At 40.4% G+C, this 17,458-nt stretch overlaps 2 protein-coding genes across 2 annotated transcripts; one reads left to right on the top strand and one right to left on the bottom strand.

Annotated features, from left to right (window-relative positions):
* The first annotated feature begins 317 nt into the window (after positions 1-317).
* On the top strand, positions 318-8,118 carry LOC139644834 (B-cell receptor CD22-like). Its single transcript, XM_071520332.1, has 13 exons — positions 318-564; positions 959-1,273; positions 1,458-1,739; positions 2,357-2,650; positions 3,188-3,457; positions 4,187-4,453; positions 4,784-4,865; positions 4,992-5,049; positions 5,196-5,320; positions 5,535-5,592; positions 6,734-6,822; positions 6,916-7,000; positions 7,897-8,118. Exons 1-13 carry the CDS (start codon positions 336-338, stop codon positions 8,116-8,118), a joined length of 2,376 nt encoding a protein of 791 aa, XP_071376433.1. The 5' UTR covers positions 318-335.
* Positions 8,119-9,450: 1,332 nt separating this feature from the next.
* LOC139644826 (myelin-associated glycoprotein-like) lies at positions 9,451-15,837 on the bottom strand. The gene is made up of 10 exons (XM_071520323.1): positions 15,792-15,837; positions 15,048-15,416; positions 14,141-14,437; positions 13,274-13,531; positions 12,907-13,176; positions 11,668-11,934; positions 10,636-10,933; positions 10,443-10,544; positions 10,053-10,122; positions 9,451-9,780 (listed from the first exon to the last, which is right to left on the bottom strand). The coding sequence occupies exons 1-10, from the start codon at positions 15,835-15,837 to the stop codon at positions 9,460-9,462; spliced, it is 2,298 nt and encodes a 765-aa protein (XP_071376424.1). The 3' UTR covers positions 9,451-9,459.
* Positions 15,838-17,458: the final 1,621 nt, after the last annotated feature.

The raw sequence follows: 17,458 nt of genomic DNA, 5'->3' as shown, positions 1-17,458 counted from the left end.
CAACTTTTCACAGACATACCGCTTTGTTGGGTTGTTTGATTATGCTAATCTCATAATTACGGTGATTTATGATCGCACTTGAAGGCAGCATAACTATACCTAAATACCACCTTCACCTTTGTGTGGTACTAGGTAAACTTATCTTGAGGAATAATGAATTCTCGTTGTAGCTAAATCTTCAAAGGGACACTAATGAAATACAATGCATATTGATTCACTTCTCTATCTCTATAAATAATTCACCTACATGCTGGCTATATGCAAATGCATTTACTGTAACTTGTAACCAATTCCTCTTTCCTGACTCAGATGCCCCTAAAAGGACTTCAGCTAGTATGAGACCTACAGATGTCAAGGAAGGAGACTTTGTCACTCTCACTTGCTCCACTAGAGGACGTCCTAACGCCATCTTCTCCTGGTATAAAGACGGACAAAAGCAAGAGACGTCTGGGGCAGAGTGGAAGATTGATTTCATTGAGGCTTCACATAGTGGAAAGTACCATTGTGTAGCTGAGAACGAGCACGGGAATCAGACATCAAACACACTCAATATTGATGTTAAATGTGAGAACTTCTTATATTTACACTTGAATTTAATTTCCCTCACTTAAGAGACCTCGTTTCCCCTAACAAAAAATCACTATATCATTTTTCTAATATTCCCACAGGGCTTTATAATGTATCTGTGTTTTGTTGTTAATCTCCTATAATATTGCTATTTTACATATTGAGATATTGATATTGAGATTTTACTGTGGTATAATTTTTGACCTTACAGTAGTTGTATGATGTTTTAATGTTTTGCTCTGATATTTGTGTAGTATCAATCTGAAATTTATTATGAGTTATTTTTCTGTAAGTGTTGTTTTCACCCATGTATTTTGTGATAGTGCATGTTGTAAAAGTTGATTATCATTGCGAATCAACGTCAAATAAATATTCAAATCTTCTGTTTCAGATGCCCCTGCTGGTGTTTACATGACGATGAATAATCAAACAATAACAGAGGACCAAGAAGTTAAAGAGGGAGATTACATAACATTAACTTGTGAAGTGAGCAGAAGCAACCCAAACCCAAAACCTCAAGATTACACTTGGTATAAAGAAGATGAACCCCTTTGGTATGAATACGAACAACCTCTTGAATTGCGGCAGAGAGATCAGAGTTACATTATTGACAACATCAAACCTGAGGACAGCGGCTCCTACAAATGCACAGCAACTAACAGTGTGGGTAGTGGCTCATCAGAGCCACATCAAATCCAGGTTCAATGTAAGTTTTACAGCCTCTGGTCCTGTATATATTAATAGGTAGAGTATGGCACAAAAAATGCAAGGGTTAGGGGTTTGATTCCCACTGGGACCATCCATACTGAAAATGCATCCACTCATGGTACTGCATGTTGCTTTGGATTCACTGAAACCAAACCAAAGTTTTTTTTTTCCATTTTTTACAGACAAGCCGAGAAACACTGTGGTTTTCAGCAGTGGTTCTAACGACCAGGTGAATGTGAAAGTGAGTCACTCCCTCGCGTTAACCTGTAACACCGAGGCCTATCCTGACCCATTGAGCTACTCCTGGTACCACAACTCCTCACAGTGGAAGGCCAATCCGACTCATGAGAAAACCCTTCATTTGGCGCAGGTAGAAAGAAAGGATGGTGGATATTACATGTGCAGCGCCATCAACAGCATTAACCAAGGGGAGAATAGCAGCAGTTTTCACATACAAGTACTTTGTAAGTAGTAGTGTTGTATGGACAAAGTTGTACCCATCTGATATAGATATGTGATGTAAACGTTTTTCTCAACAGGAAGCAGGTGGATATCCCAAAATCAGCATTTATTAGGGATGGGACGGTATATCGCAATACAAAAAATGTGACAATACATATCGTGGGGCAGAAAAATGATTTGCGATATTAGCTACATTTTACTCTGCTGTAGTAATCACAAATGAGACGGATTGATCATAACAATTTCACAAGCTAGTCAAAATTAAAATTATATTATTTGCACTTTGTGATGATATTTTTAAGTTGTTTACATTCTAGCAAGCCAATGCCATTGCTAGAAATATCTGTGACTCAGAAATGAACATAACTCTGCAAAGTCAGACTTTATTTATTACATTTATTACATCGTATCGTGGTTGTGTCGAATTGTGAACCCCATATCGCGCATTGAAACCTACAGAATGGTGAGATAAGTGTATCGTCCCATCCCTAGCATTTATAACTAGGACTAGTACCAATCAATCAATGTTTTATAATTTATAAAAATTGTGTATCTTTGTTTGTCTTTTTTGAACAGTTTCAGGACAGGGGTCAAGCTCACACCTATTTCTTTTCCACAGATCCTCCCACTAGACCTGTGCTGTCTATGGTTCATGAGGTGAGGGAAGGTCAAGTCATCACCATCGGCTGCACCGTTGAAAGCTTCCCACTGTCAGACCTCACCTTGATATGGATCTCCAAGTCAGACCCTGACTCTTCCATACAGCTGTTTCCTGGATCCAGTTATCGTTCACCCCATCTCAACACTCTTCAAGTCTCATTTAATGTGACTTCAACCCACGCAGGCCTTTACTCCTGTAATGCCGGGAACTCTGAAGGGTCCAACTGGACAGAAAAGGAGTTGAATGTGACATGTGAGTGCAGCTCATTCCTCACAGTAATGCATCTGAACTAATCCTGCGTAATCTCGAAGGGAGGGAGCACTGCGTTAGTGTAGAATGGACAGATGGATGTAGGTAACAGCTATGAGTCAGAATAAGTCAATGAGTCAAGTCATTATGATCCAGTCAAAACCAGTAGTTACCAGCAAAAAATTGGCCTAAGCGTAGGCTCTAAGTGCCTTGGGCTTTGTGCATACAGCTCAAGAGTTTACTTTTTTCTCACTGGAGGCTTTCAATCTTAGAGTTAGTGTCTCAATTTTCACTACTGTTTCTTAATCCACAATAGCAAGTGCTACTTCTGTCTATATTTAAAATAATTTTGCTTGCATTGGCCCATTCTGACTCTATTTCATATGCACAGTGAATCATGATTTTGTTGTCATTGAATTTTTATTTTTTACATCGTATTGTGGTTTTATCGTCCCATCCCTACCCGTTACTATTCATCTCAGTGCATATGAGCTAATACTCTAATACATGTCTTTTTGACTTTATTTTTGGTAAATGCAGATAGCCCCAAAAATGTGATGGTAGTGGCTCGGGATGGCACCGTTGTGAGTGAAAACAGGGAGTTGGCGCTGCACTGCAAGGCCCAGTCCTTCCCGCCGGTGACCTCCTACACCTGGACGAAGAGCAGCGGTGGGACGGATGAGACTGTGGGACAGGAAGAGACCTTCACTGTCCAGTCCGTCACTCCCTCCCACAGCGGACTGTACAGCTGCACAGCCACTAACGCCTTTGGGACTGGGAAATCACAGCAGGCCGAGGTCAAAGTCGAGTGTGAGTAGACTGATGCACTGATGATGGTGAAAAGGGAAAATAGAATAAATATTGATCGGACTGTCCGAGGCCAAATGGAAAACAACCAAACCCCCATTTTATCCCAGAAATGTGCTTAAATTCTCCATTACATAAACATCAATTATCCATTAAAAATAAGATAGCGTTAAAAAAGTAAGGGCTTTTTATGGGATCTATTTATGGGTTGAATCATAGAGACACTAGCAATTAAGGGATTTTTTTATGCCTTTTGTTCATGGTTTACAGGGTTATTAATGAGTTATTAATGGAAAGTTCCTGCCTTGCTGAATTTTTCATTAGAAAAAAAATTAAAGGGTGTTTAAGGGGGTTTCAATGGTGTGTCTTCCATTAACAACTCCTGTAACTAATTTTAAGGGGATTTTGCATGACTTAATGGGTGAATTCATGTAAACGAATGTAAATGTATCTTACTGAATGAACCAAAACCAGGAAGGAACCATAAAACGACTTTTGTTAACAGGGTCCATAATGCACTTGGTTGCGTGTCAAGATTACAACTTCTGATCTTTGAAGTAGGAGGTTATGAGAAGCACTTGACGGCAGCAATAGTGTTCTTTTAAAAGACCCATAATTTGTTTGTGCTATCATTCATATCATTTATCATTTTGTAAGACTGTAAGATGTCATATTTTATTTTCTGATTATATTATTGAATTCTCATTTATATTCTCAATTTCCCTGCTTTAGACGCTCCGAAACACGCAGAGATCGTTGTCCTGAACAGCACCTCGCTGCCGGGCGGGATGCGCTCTGTGGTGCTGAGCTGCAGGAGTCACAGCTTTCCCCCAATCAACCGCTATCTGCTGTACAGGATCGAGGACGGAGACAAGCACAAATTTGTCGCTGAGCAACAGAACCACACTGTTTACTCAAACCAATCGGGAACCTACTACTGCATCGCCGAAAACAAAATCGCTTCCAAAACGTCTGAAACACTCAAGGTGTTTCTTGACCGTGAGTGATTTCTAAGACCATATATTACCATAAAAAACAGGTAGTCATTACAATAAGGTAAAGATGCTGGAAGGCGAGGAGGCAAGCTGTATTATTATTTCCATAAATTGCTCTCGCGCTTTCAAAAAGGAGACGTGTTTGAGGTTTTCTCCTAGGATAAGCTAGGCCTATTTCAGATTTGTGGACCACAGTACAAAAACACACTTTCCCCCCAATAAAATCAAAGCAATTTGACTTTGAGGCAGATATTAAAATATACTGAATAACTTATTTTCAATGCCAACACTGACGTTTTTCCTGTCCCTCTCTCTCTCTTTCCTCGAATCACAGGAGGTTTTATAAAGGCCCTCAAGTTCTTCATCTTGTTTGTTATTGTTCTGCTTGTGCCTCTGATCGTCTTCCTTTTCTACAGGTAGCCTAAAAATAAATAAAGGAAATATTTAAGATCAAAAATACGGAATCTCAAAAATGGAATGGGTTAAAACAAGCATATATAATCAGAACTAGCCTAAATCAATATCTTGTCTTTTATTTTCAGAACTCGGAGAACCAAGCCAATTCAACAAGGAACTTCCAACACGTGCTTTGGTTTTCTGGTGATAAGCCATTTTACAGTACAACCCTTTGTACTCCTTTATTTAATGCAGATGAAGAAAAAAGACATATCTCATAGTATGTGTGTGTGTGTGTGTGTGTGTGTGTGTGTGTGTGTGTGTGTGTCTCTGTATGTAAACCCATTCAGGGCGCCAGAGGGAATCTGAGGAACGAGGCCGACCTGGCAGAGCCTTCTAGGAGCAGAGACGACCTTTTGCCAGACCAACCGTACCGTCCACAGCCCCAACCCTGCCGGCCGCGACCAGACGACACGTAAGACAGCAGACAGAAACACACTGTCCCCGACCGGGACAAGGCAGACACTGTGGGGCCGAGGGCCGGATGGGCCGGAGTCAAAGGATCCATTGACGATCCCTCAGACACAAAATGGCGCGACGGGATTCTGCTGTGTCGCGTTGTAGTCGTCAGTCACATGAGAATTCACAGTTTTTTTTTATTCTTATTCTCATTGTTTCTCCCTCCACAGGTCCGCTTCCAACATCCACACGGTTTACACTACTGTGAATTTGCCCCAGGGAAAGCAGGTGAGATGGAGCAAAGCAAGTCAAGTCATGTTTATTGATAAAGCCCTTAATCACTGCTCCAGTCTCACAGGGCTTCACACCACCCACACTATGAGAACAACAAATGAAAACAAAAGTACATGGTACGCTTTTGTGAAATGCGCCAAATGAGAAGTTGTCCCACACTACACTAGGGCTGGACCGATATATCAGTTTGCCGATATTGGCTTTTATCATATTGCCCCTCAGCTGTGGAACTCCCAGCCTGAGAATCTCAGGCTAGCACAATCGGTATCATAACTTATGTAAAGGCCTTTTCTTAGAGTTTATTTTAACTTATTTTATTCTATTTAAATTTATTTTATTTATTTTCTATTCTTTTTCTATTTATTGTATTGGATGTTTGGATGTTTTATTTTAAATTACATTTTTCTTGTTGTAAAGCACTTTGTAAGTTGGTTTTGTGCTATGTAAATAAAGTTCACTATTATTATTGTAATTATTATTAAATATTGGATCATGGCCAGTCAGTGTCATCTATCTCTGATATGATAGAGGTTCTTCCCTGACCACAGCTAAATAATAACAATCTCTTTTTTTTTTTTGCACATTTTGTTGATTCATTTAATTGTTCAATTATGCTTCTTCGTGTATTAATCCTTAATTTAAAGGCCTAATGTATCCCAGAGTTCCCCCTATTATTGAATGGTTGTTTTTGTCACCCAAAGACTTTTAGGTGTGCAAAAATGATTTTGTCTCAGTTTTTTTTTTACATGAAAATCATCAAATTTAAACATATTGAATATCAGCACAAAATATTGGCTATCAGCTTTAGTCTAAAAATATCAGCCTTATGAAACCCATATCGGTCAAACCCTATTTAAAAATGAGGATGTTTGACTGATCAAGATGTTGCTTTGCCTGAAAAGGCCGAGTGTGTCTGTCTGTCTGCACACACTGGTGTTGTGATGCCGCTGTGCTGTAGCTGAGTCTGTACAGTTCGCCCAGTCAATAACTGTCTGTCAGTGCAGTAATCATTCAGTATTCTGTATTGTGAAGGCAGGAATCAGTGGACACTTGCAGCATCTATTTGGAAGCATGAATGAACTGATTCACTTTGCTACTGTACATCCATTGATGCTGTCTGTCTACATCTGTTCAGGGTCACCCACCGCAACAGCCAATCAGAGGGCAAGACAGACACACAGAGGAGAATGATGATGCTCTCAACTATGCTTCCTTGCACATTGGGTATGGGCAAAAGTGAGATTTATGTTTTGTACATGCCAAGACCAGAAAGAAATGACTGGAAGACAAATAATCTGATGATATTTTGTTTTTCAGGAAAAGACGGGTTCCCAAAGCCAAAGAGGGTGAGGATGATGTGTATGCGAAGGTAGCCAAGGGAAAGAAGAAGAATAAGAAAAAGGTCAGCCACCTCAAATAAACCACTTTCCTGCCAAGTTTAGATTATACCATTATAGGATTTTATAACATGTTTCTATATAACTTTATAAATAATTGGTCTTACAGTGTGAGGTACATATTGGTGGTTGTGGTAAATTATTGTAGTAAAGCTACTTTTGTAAACTCCCCAAAATAAGAAGTACTTACAGCTGAGAGGCCACAGTAGGAAAGAAGATGTTTCCTGTTGGGAAATTCACTCACACAAACTACACAATGTGTTTCACAAGGCTGGGGCCATTCATGAACTGAAATGAGAATACATGGTAAATTCCAATTCAGTTCCTGGAATTGGAGTTGGAATGTGAATGTGACCCAGCTCTAAGTAAACAGAACTGGAATTGAATTGGAATGACAGGAAACAGAATTGAATTCCATTAAATTCCACTTCTAAGAGAGTTTGTCTTGACTCACTAAACATTATGAATCTAAAATTATGAATCAAATAAAAGACAGTTAAACAAATCAAATATATTCAATCATAATGTATGTATTACGATTACATGTTATGCATCAAATACAACCTGAAAGGTTTCTTTGACATTTTATGATATTCAGTGTTGATAATATATAACACTATGTGTAATCTCAGATATGTGGTAAGAAAACAAAACGTGGAATTTCACTGAATTAAATTCAACTTCCTGAAATTCCAATTCAATTTCAATTCTGATTCCTGTAGGTTTTTTCAAATTCCAGTTCCAACCCCTCAGTTGAATTGGAATTGATGAGTTTATTCATGAATTGACCCCCAACCCTGGTGTTTTGTATGAATTTTGATCTGCCTCAAATAATCTTTATAGAGGCTGCTGTCAGAAGTCATAACAGATGATCTGGTGACGATCTCTCCTGTGTTCCTAGGATGAACAGGGAAAGCTGGAGGATTATGAGAACGTCAGTGGAGCATGTGCTCCTAAGCCTCCAATGCCATCAAGCACCGACACAGACACCGAAGAAGAGGTAGAGCTAAACTACTCACAGGTGAGCTTCAAGGCAAAGCCTGGACACCAAAGAAACCACCATCACCGCTACAGCGACTCAGACGACGAAGACAAGACCCAGTACTCCGACATCAAAATCTGACTAAAAATCTATATACAGTATATATGTCATTTATCTAAAGTGTAAATCCAACTCCTAACCCTAGCAGTGTTAGTGTCATACTCTACCTATTGAGCTATAAAGAGAGCAAGAGCAAGAGCATTAGGTTTTGTTTTTTCAATAATGATTTCACCACCATTTTGGATTTTTTTTTTTTGCTATTAAAAGATCATTTTTTTGAGGCAGCTCTGCTTTTATTAGTGTGCAGTGTGACAGTGTGCAGTGGAAAGTGACAGGAAAGATAGAAAAAGACAGTGAGAATTAAATGTGTGTGAAATGTGTCATGAGCTGGAGCTGGATATGGTGCAAGTACCATATTTTTGTCCAGTCATAGCGTCCTAGACGATAAAGAGGAACAAGAAATTGTGTGTAGAGAAGAGCAAGTTTATTGACATCACTTTGACATTTGTGCACATGCTCTGGGACACTGGTGTAATATTTGGTGAACATGGACATGATTACAGAATTTCTAAAATCCCAGAATGACATGAGTGTAATGTGGTAAAGCTGTGGTGCAACAGCTTCACTGCGGCTTACTTCTGCAATACCAGAACAATTACATAACCTGCTTTGATTTCAGCCTGTGTATGATGTCTTACTCTTAACATGTTCAGTACTAATGTCTTTCTTTGAACCAGCGTGAATATACTTTTAATGTTTTTTAACAAAAACTCATAAAAAGCTATCAATAAAATGTGTAAACTGTGACACATATGACTCTATCTCTACCTACTTTTGATCTCATTTGGTTTCACACTGTGCATAAATAGCTATCAAATAATAAATGAATTAAGAATGGCAACTTTAAGAGAAACATTAGAGCTATTATTAAACCTAAACAAACAGTAGAGATTAATATAACAGTGAAATATCTACAGTAGTGAAAGCGAACCATACAGAAGAATGAGGTTCATGAGTTTAACATGAGGAGGGTACATTTAATGGTCGATTGAGGGGAACTTGTTGGTTTTTAAAGTTTCGTCCCCAACATGCAGATTAACACTGACATCTGCAGTGTACGGATGGTTTCCATTTAAGATCATTTTTAGGATGTTTTCTGCTTTGCTAGACAGCGTTCAGAAGCGAGAGACAAGCAGGACTGACAGGAGAGAAAGAAAGTGAAAGATGACATGACAAAACAGTCGAGAGCTGGACTCAAACCCACAGCTGGTCTGCACAGCAACATGATGCCACCTTCACCCCTGCAGGCTTTAACGGGTTATTCTGCTCAAAATGTCTTGGCTGGGCCTCCCTTGACAGCTGGAAGCAGTCAGGTCCTGTAGCTGCGGGAGCCCACAATCCTTTGCTTCCACCTCTGCTTCCCTAAGGCTGAGCCACGGCCTCCTCGCTGACCTCACCTCCATGATCACTAGTGTCTTTCTCTTGTCCCAAAGCAGTGTCTGCAACCGTCTCCTCATCCTGCGCCTCGCCTCCGCTGCTCCCTCTGGAGTGCAGGCGGATCTCGGCGTACTCGGCCGTCTTGGAGGCCAGGCCTCTGATCTCCCCTGCCCCCTCCTGGCCCGCCTTGGCCTGGAGTTTAGCAAAGTCCACATTGGCATAGTGGAGGATATCTTCCTCGTCTCCTCTGTCCCCCTCCAGCATGGCTTTGTTGGCATAAACCGCCTCCACTTGTGAAGAGTTGGCCTAAGGACCAACACAGACAGAGAGAGCACTTTGAGAAGAGGACACTTCCTGTAGTTTTTCACCACAGTCTTGTTTTGTGCAGTCATGTTGTGTTGTGTTACTGATATTCACTCCACTGTTGTAACAGCAACTGCAGGTTAATTTCATCCATTTATGTACTGTAATAGAACTATTACAGCGTACAGCATGTGTGGGGGTTTTGGTCTTTGTGTGTGCGCGCATGTGTAATTTTTCACGAGAATACACACATGTGCAAGCATATTTAAACTCACCTCATCAGTAACTAAAAGGTCTGAAGTGTCCACCGTTCCTCTGTTGGGTGTAAGGCTGCCTTTCTTTCTCCTGAGACCAACACAAAATGTCATTGTTAATAACATAATCGAGAACTTTATGTTAACATCTAGATTTATCGTAATATTAATCACTTCTTTCAAAGGCATATTTAGGCATGTCCAGGGGTGGCCTTGGTCACCCATGAAATTTGAATTGCCAACCTGGGCGCCACCCCAGTTACACCTCCAACAGTCAAAATGTGTCTCTGTACCATTTTGCCCAACTCCCTCCCTCCCTCGCTTCCCTAAGTGTCCTGTACACAACACTGCTTTTAGGTGTTAGTCACTATATTTTCTGCTAAATACTCAAAGTGTTTAGAAGTCGCTCACCTGCAAATGATTAGCTGCAGCAGAGCGCACAGCAGCAGCATCCCCACCGCCCCCGCAGCAGAGCCAATCAACAGAGAGATGGTATGGAAGCCTGTCAAGTCCCAAATATACAATATAGAGTCAGTAAAACCAGAAAGAGGCAGATTATACAAGAGAGAAGCCAAATTTAAATGCAGCATAGATTCCTCTACCTAGCTGAGTTTCACTGGACGACACGTTGAACGGCAAACTGTCAGATCCCACTGAGTTGGTGCTGAGGCAGACCAGAGAGGGCAGCGTGTCTTCATCCACCTGCCGCAAGGTGATGAGGCTCCTGAGGCTCATGCTCCCCAGAGGCACCTCCCGGATCGGGATGTCGGCAGAGTGATTGACGGTCTCCCCGGCCAATTCCCACTGCAGCGAGGGAGGCGGGTTCCCGTGGCTGTCGCAGGAGCATCTGATCTGGGATAAAATCCTGACGCAGCGGGAGGAGGGCAGGATCTCAGGAGGAACTGAGAAGGAACCAGAAACATTTTCCAGATATAAAGTGATGCAGTGTCTTACAAGGTAATCTCAAAGGTAAAATACAGTGCTGTGCATAGACTATGAAACGTGGGGTGGAGTTAGCCTGGTAGTGTTAGTGTAGAAAAGAGCTACTCACCCCAGAACTCACTTTCCCATAATCCTCTTCTCCCTCCCACCTGAACTATTACCTGTCACTTCACCTCACTGCCCCAGCTGTGTTGGATCAGGACTGATGTACTCAGTTTCTCCTTTTGTTTAAAGAACTGTGTATTATAACTATCTTCCTATAATTTCTTAACTCAACTGGTGAGTAGGCATGTCAACTGTAATCATCTTATTCACTCTGCTTTGGCCGTTTGCAATCTCAGCCTAAACTCTATAGTCTAAACCATGTCTTTGTAGGTAAGTGAGCATAACTTAATTCAGTATTAATTTAATTTCTCAAGTAGGCCCACCTGTAGTAACACGCACTTGTAAATTTGTGAGTATTTGAATTGAGTATTGAAGGAGGAGGTTATACTGTTGTGCTATGGTGGTGATATCAGTCTCAACCATTTTCTATCGAACAGTTAGAAAAGCCTTGTGACTGAAAGTGACAAATCCCTGGTTGGCTGGAAAAATCTGGGCCTCGGACAACTTGGCGAACTCCCTGTGACTCCAAAACTTCCCAGGATACGTAAAGGCTTACAATAAATAAAGTAAATGAAAATCAATCACTCACATGTTACGTCGATACTGACAGCCTGTGAGTCTTCGGCTCCATGGTCGTTCCGAGCCTCACAGTAATATTCATCAGTTGAGAGCTTGGTCACGTTGAAGGTGAAGTCTCTCTCAGACCCGACAACCTCCTTTTCTCTTCCCTCCACTCTGTACCAGGTGAAGTTCTCCACTGCTGGGTTGGCGATGCTGGAGCAGGTCAGAGTCACTGAGCTTCCCTCCAGCAGCGGACCGGAGGGGTCAGCCGATGCCGAGGTATTCTTAGGGGGATCTGAGAGAAATCAATGTGTCTGTTAGTACTGTCCCAAAAGTCATCACCTATATGGGGGGGGAGTGCAGAATCAACTTTCCCAACAATTACATGGATGGATAGGTGGATGGATGTTCAATTTTGAGTTGCATGCCTTTTCAATAAACTGAAACAACCTATTTATTAGTGGCAGACTATGGATGGAAATCACATCTTGATAAGGAGACACAAATGGCAAAGAAACTGTTATCAGCTATATGAGGGAAAACTGCAGAAGTGCATATCACTGCTCAACTTTCCCAACAATTTACCTTTTGAATTGGCTCACAGATTGATGGGAATTGATCACAGAGGACCATAAATGTTGTAGACTTTAAGAGGTGTACAAGAACTTTCTTAACAGTCAATAGCAGACTATGGTTGGAGACACCCATGGCAAAAGAAAACGTCAGCATAGATAGATAGATAGATAGATAGATAGATAGATAGAGATCACCAGGGGAATTGATGATACAAGATTATAAAAGGTTACAGACACTAGAGAGGTGTACAAGTGCTTTCTAGTTAACAGTCAATATAAAAATCGTGTTCAATTTTGCGTGATTTTATCTTCTCAATAAGCTTAAACGACCTATTCATTTTTGGCAGACTGGTTGGAAATCACATCTTGATAAGGAGACACCAAAGAAAACAAAGGAAAACAAACATCTACACATAAATTACCACACTGGCACACATGTGGACATACAACAGACCTCAGTCATGACAGTCTATTGCCACAGAAAGGATTTGAGGTTGTCACGCAGCAGGACAATGGGTCACTGTTCACCGTCCAGCCTCTGGCCCCGGGCCACGTGTGGTTAACCACAGCTGGACTTATGTAACTGTCGCCTCACGACATAGGGCCATATTCACTGCATGAATACACTGGAAACGTACAGTTTTGTTGTTATTGGTGCCCATCAATGTCATTATTGTGCCAAATGAACTTACAGTGAATGTCCAGCTGAACCGTTGTTGATTTTCCCTCTCCCAGGTCATTTATTGCTTCACAGTAGTAGCTGCCACTGTGGCTCGGGTCGGCGCCAGCTATGGCCAAGGTGGCTCCGGACTCTGCCGTGTCCTCATCGTCTCCATCCACTCTGTACCAGGTGTAGTTTGTGGCTGCTGGGTTGGCGTGGCTGCTGCAGGTCAGAGTCACCGGGCTTCCCTCCAGCAGCGGACCAGAGGGGTCGATGCTCACTGTGGTGTTCTTAGGGGGAACTTGAAAAAACAAAGACACAAACATGGGGTTCAGTTCATGTTGAATTTGGTCAACAGCGTCTGCGTCATCTCCTTTTTCTCTCTCTTTCTCACTTACATTGCACATCTATCTGAATGAAGGAGGAGTTCTGGGTCCCGTATTTGTTTCTGGCTTCGCAGTAAAACTGGCTGTTCTCCTCTGAGACCTTGGTTGTAAACTTCTTCCTAAAACCCACTGGTATCACCTGATCTCCATCCACGCTGTACCAGGTGTAGCTGTCCACTGCTGGATTTGCATTACTACTGCAGGTCAGAGTCACTGAGCTGCCCTCTGGTACCGGACCAGGGAGACTGACTGATGTGTTGTTTGGAGGATCTGAAAGAGAATTTTGAATTTGTTAAATGTTTTTATACATAACATTTATCATTCAGTCAATTTCTCTACCCCTTATTTCTTCCCAGGGTCACTTGGGGCTGGAGCCTATCCCAGCATGCATTGGGCAGAAGGCACCCTGAACAGCTCTCTAGTAGATCACAAGGTATGTAACACAGATAGACAGACAATCACTCAGATTCAAACTTATGGACAATTTAGGGAGTCTCAAACATAACATAACATAACATGACATGACATGACACATAACATGATATGTCATGACACCACACCATAACATAATAAATCATGACATGACATGACACCATAACAAAATATAACATGAAGTAGCATGACGTTACCTCATAACATAAAACATAACATTGCATGACATGGCACCATAACATAACAAAACAAGATGACATGATGTGACACCATAACATAACAAAACATAACATGACAAAGCATGGCATGACATGACATCATAACATAAAACATAACAATGTATGACATGACATGGCATGATGTAGTATGATATGATAATATCACATGGAAAATAATATTGCATGACATGAAAATATAAGAGCATAAAATCGCCTTAAATGTACTCACAAAGAACACTGATGGTCAAACTTTTCTCAGATGAAAGGTCGCTGCTGCCGGCCTGTCGGCTGTAGAGCGCGGTGCAGGAGACCCTCTGTCCGTGGTGCAGGTGAGAAGCCGTGAAGTTCACAACCGAGGTCACGACTTTAGCTTCCGTTTGCAACTCGCTGTCGCCTATGCTGGGCGTCCATGTGAGAGCTGGGGGCAGGGAGGGGCAGGGAGCCACAGCAGAGCAGCTCAGTCTCACCGGGGCTCCCTCCTCCACCTCCAGTCTGGATGGAGTTAAGACCGGCCTCGGCAGGGAATCTGACGAGGGGAAACAATGAATTTGATAGAAATCAAAGACACTGCAACAGGTGGCTTTATGTGTGCGACAGGGTTTGGGTCAATTCATGAATGAACTCATCAATTCAAAATCAACTAGGAAACAGAATTGGAGTTGAATTTGAATTTGAGGAAGTTAAATTCTATGAAAGTTTTTGGGTTTTTTTTTTCTTACCACATATCTGAGATTACACATATTGTTATATATTATGAATACTGAATCTCATAAAATGTTAAAGGTTCCTTTCAGGTGGTATTTCATGCATAACATGTAATCATAATACATTATGATTGAATGTATTTGATTTGTTTTGACTGCCCTGCATTTCATTTATAATGTTTGATTTATAATGTTTAGGTCAAGACAAACTCTCTAAGAAGTGGAATTCCATGGAATTTAATGGAATTCAGTTCTGGTTCCAGTCATTCCAATTCAATTCCAATTCTGTTTCCATAGAACTGGGTGACATTCCAACTCCAACTCCAGAAACTGAACTGGAATTGACCATGCATTCTCAATTCAATTATTGAATGGCCCCAACCCTGCTGTTAAAGAGCACCGGGATAAAATAGAGTATTAAGGAACAAAAACCTTTCATGTTGATCTTGACGCTCGTTCTAAAGTTGAACTTCAGTGCGTTGTTGCACTCCAGTCTGAAGTAATAGTCGTCATAGTGGTTAGAAGGAAGGTTGTTGAAGATGGTGGTGCAGTCCTTCTCACGCAGGTTCCCCGTCAGGTTTCCCTGCAGGATGTTCAAGTTTGCGTTCGCTCCGGTGAGGCTGGAATCAAACACCTGCGTTCGGCTCCAGCTTCCTCTCTTCCATATGGCTTTACATGAATCGTCTAGGTCTACATCCCAGCCCGAGGCCAAGTGAAATCTGCAGGGGACGCTCACACAGGAGCCACCCAGGCCCTCTACAACCTGGGGCATGAAGGCTGTCCAGTCTTGGCATAAAATACCTGGCGAACCACAATAACAAAACAATAAATATCACAAAAAATACCTGCCAAATATGTAAAAATTTAAATATTTAAAAAAGTAAATTATACAAAGTCTGATAAATGTGAATGACAGAAAAAAATAGAAAAAACCACCTGGGAATTTATAAAAGGTGTTATTTCTAATTAGTAAACTAGTAAAAAATAACTGGAAAAACACAAAAAAGTAAATGTTACCATAAACAAATGTTGCAAAATGTTACAAAATATCTGGGAAAAAATAAACTTTATATCTTAAATCTTTTTTTTTTTTTTATTAAGAGTTATAAGTGGCAATATTAAGATGTGTATATATTAAGTGATAATTGAAAGTGATTAAAAATGGAAATGGCTCACCTTGAAATAGACAGCATATGAGGATAACTTTAACAGCAGCAGTCATGCTTTTCTGTCAGGTTGATAATCTGATGGAGAAGTACTGGACACAGAGAAGACATTTTATTTTTACTTAACCTTTATTTAACCAGCCAGGTCAATTAAGAAGAATTCCTAGTTATTTATCTCTTTATAAGAGAAGGGGATATTTAACTTGGTTGACTTAAGTACAGTTAAGTCATCTGATTTTTAAAACTTCCCTCTAAACAAGTTCTGGTTTTCATTGCCAAAAATAATTCCCACTGTGCATGAATATTGTTTCAAGCTTGTGACAAAGAAATTTGAATGCAGTTCTCCATTCATAGATCCAATTTTTTACTTCATTGGATCTATGAATTGACAAAATTTGAATTTAGAGTTATGTGATAATGTTCTACTACTGGTGATCATTCACTTGTTTTTGTTATTTTTCTGAAAAATAAATCTTACCTTAAAGTCAACAATGACGTTCAGCATACGATATCTTTGTTTTCTAGATAAAGAGCACATTTTATAACAAAACAACAGATACACAGAGAATATTACCACAGAGCACTTATGAATTAAACACTGATTGATAAGGAATGAAGTTTAAATGTTTTACCAGCATTGACGGGTCAGCGATTCGAACATGAACTGAGTCATCCCAACCACTTACTGTTTCTGGAGGCAGGCTACACAGAGGTCAGGGTTGTTTAGGGGAGTGGCACTCAGCACAAGAAGGGAGTTTTTTGTTTTTTCTAATGCACATCCCTTATATGACCAGGTCAGTTGTTTTCCTAGGGAATAATTACATTACATGTGTTTTAAATATGAAAAATAATGCTTTACTGTAAGCAGAATTGTATAATACAGTATAAGTGTGTATTTAAAATTATGTTTTCTCAAAGAATATCCTGTTGAGCAGTCAATCTACTGTGGTGGATTTATTCAGTATCAATAATATTTGATTTAAACAATATAGTGAGCCGGATTATTTACATATTTTACTAAATTAGACAGCAGAAATAAAGAAATAAAGCAAGAATTGTTGGAATTGCCTTTATTGCAAAATGTTGCAACATACTGTAGTTGCTTTAACTGTAGCCCACCAGTCGTCACGTGTTTCATCACAGCATTTTTCCTCATTCTAAGAGGAAATGAACACAACTGATCTGCAATAGTGTCAAAAAAGACAAATGACACCAGATACGAAAACTTATGTGCTTGTGTATGTTGCGATGTAGTTCAAAATATAGTGTTGTCAAGTTGAAGTAGTGTTAGCAGTAGTAATAACAGTAGTAGTAGCAGCAGCGTAGTAATAGTAGCAGTAATAGTAGAAATAGCAGCAGCAGTAGTAGTAGCAGTGACAGTAGTAGAAGTAATGGTAGTAGTAGAATAACAGCACTAATAGTAGTAGCAGTAATAGAAGCAGCAGTAGGCTGGTAGTAGCCTAGTATTAGTAGCAGTAGTAGTAGTAACAGTAATAGTAGTGATAGTAGTAGCAACAATAGTAACAGTGTCAGTAGTAGCAGCAGCGCTACATTGCTGCCTTTAAAAAAACCCAATTAAATTGAAATGTGCAAAGAAAATAAAATTTAATTGCAGACTTTACAGACTGTTTTTATGTAGCTGTGGTCAGTCATATTGGCAGATGATTGTGACTTGTC

Source organism: Centroberyx affinis, unplaced genomic scaffold (genome assembly GCF_046629955.1).
Source record: "Centroberyx affinis isolate AG114_WGS23_722 - 3 ecotype Tasmania unplaced genomic scaffold, CSIRO-AGI_Caff_v1 ptg000792l_1, whole genome shotgun sequence".
NCBI classification, from domain to species: Eukaryota; Metazoa; Chordata; class Actinopteri; order Beryciformes; family Berycidae; genus Centroberyx; species Centroberyx affinis.
The sequence above is the reverse complement of the archived record's forward strand: the minus strand, read 5'-3'. Positions and strand labels throughout refer to the sequence as shown.

Coding starts and splice junctions, on each gene's coding strand:
- LOC139644834 (XM_071520332.1), top strand. CDS start 336: ATGAGACCTACAGATGTCAAGGAAGGAGACTTTGTCACTCTCACTTGC. Junction 3,458..4,186: donor GGCCGAGGTCAAAGTCGAGT/GTGAGTAGACTG, acceptor TCCCTGCTTTAG/ACGCTCCGAAACACGCAGAG. Junction 4,866..4,991: donor ATCGTCTTCCTTTTCTACAG/GTAGCCTAAAAA, acceptor TTTTATTTTCAG/AACTCGGAGAACCAAGCCAA.
- LOC139644826 (XM_071520323.1), bottom strand. CDS start 15,837: ATGACTGCTGCTGTTAAAGTTATCCTCATATGCTGTCTATTTCAAG. Junction 15,417..15,791: donor CATATGCTGTCTATTTCAAG/GTGAGCCATTTC, acceptor GTGGTTCGCCAG/GTATTTTATGCCAAGACTGG. Junction 11,935..12,906: donor GGTTCAGCTGGACATTCACT/GTAAGTTCATTT, acceptor GATTTCTCTCAG/ATCCCCCTAAGAATACCTCG.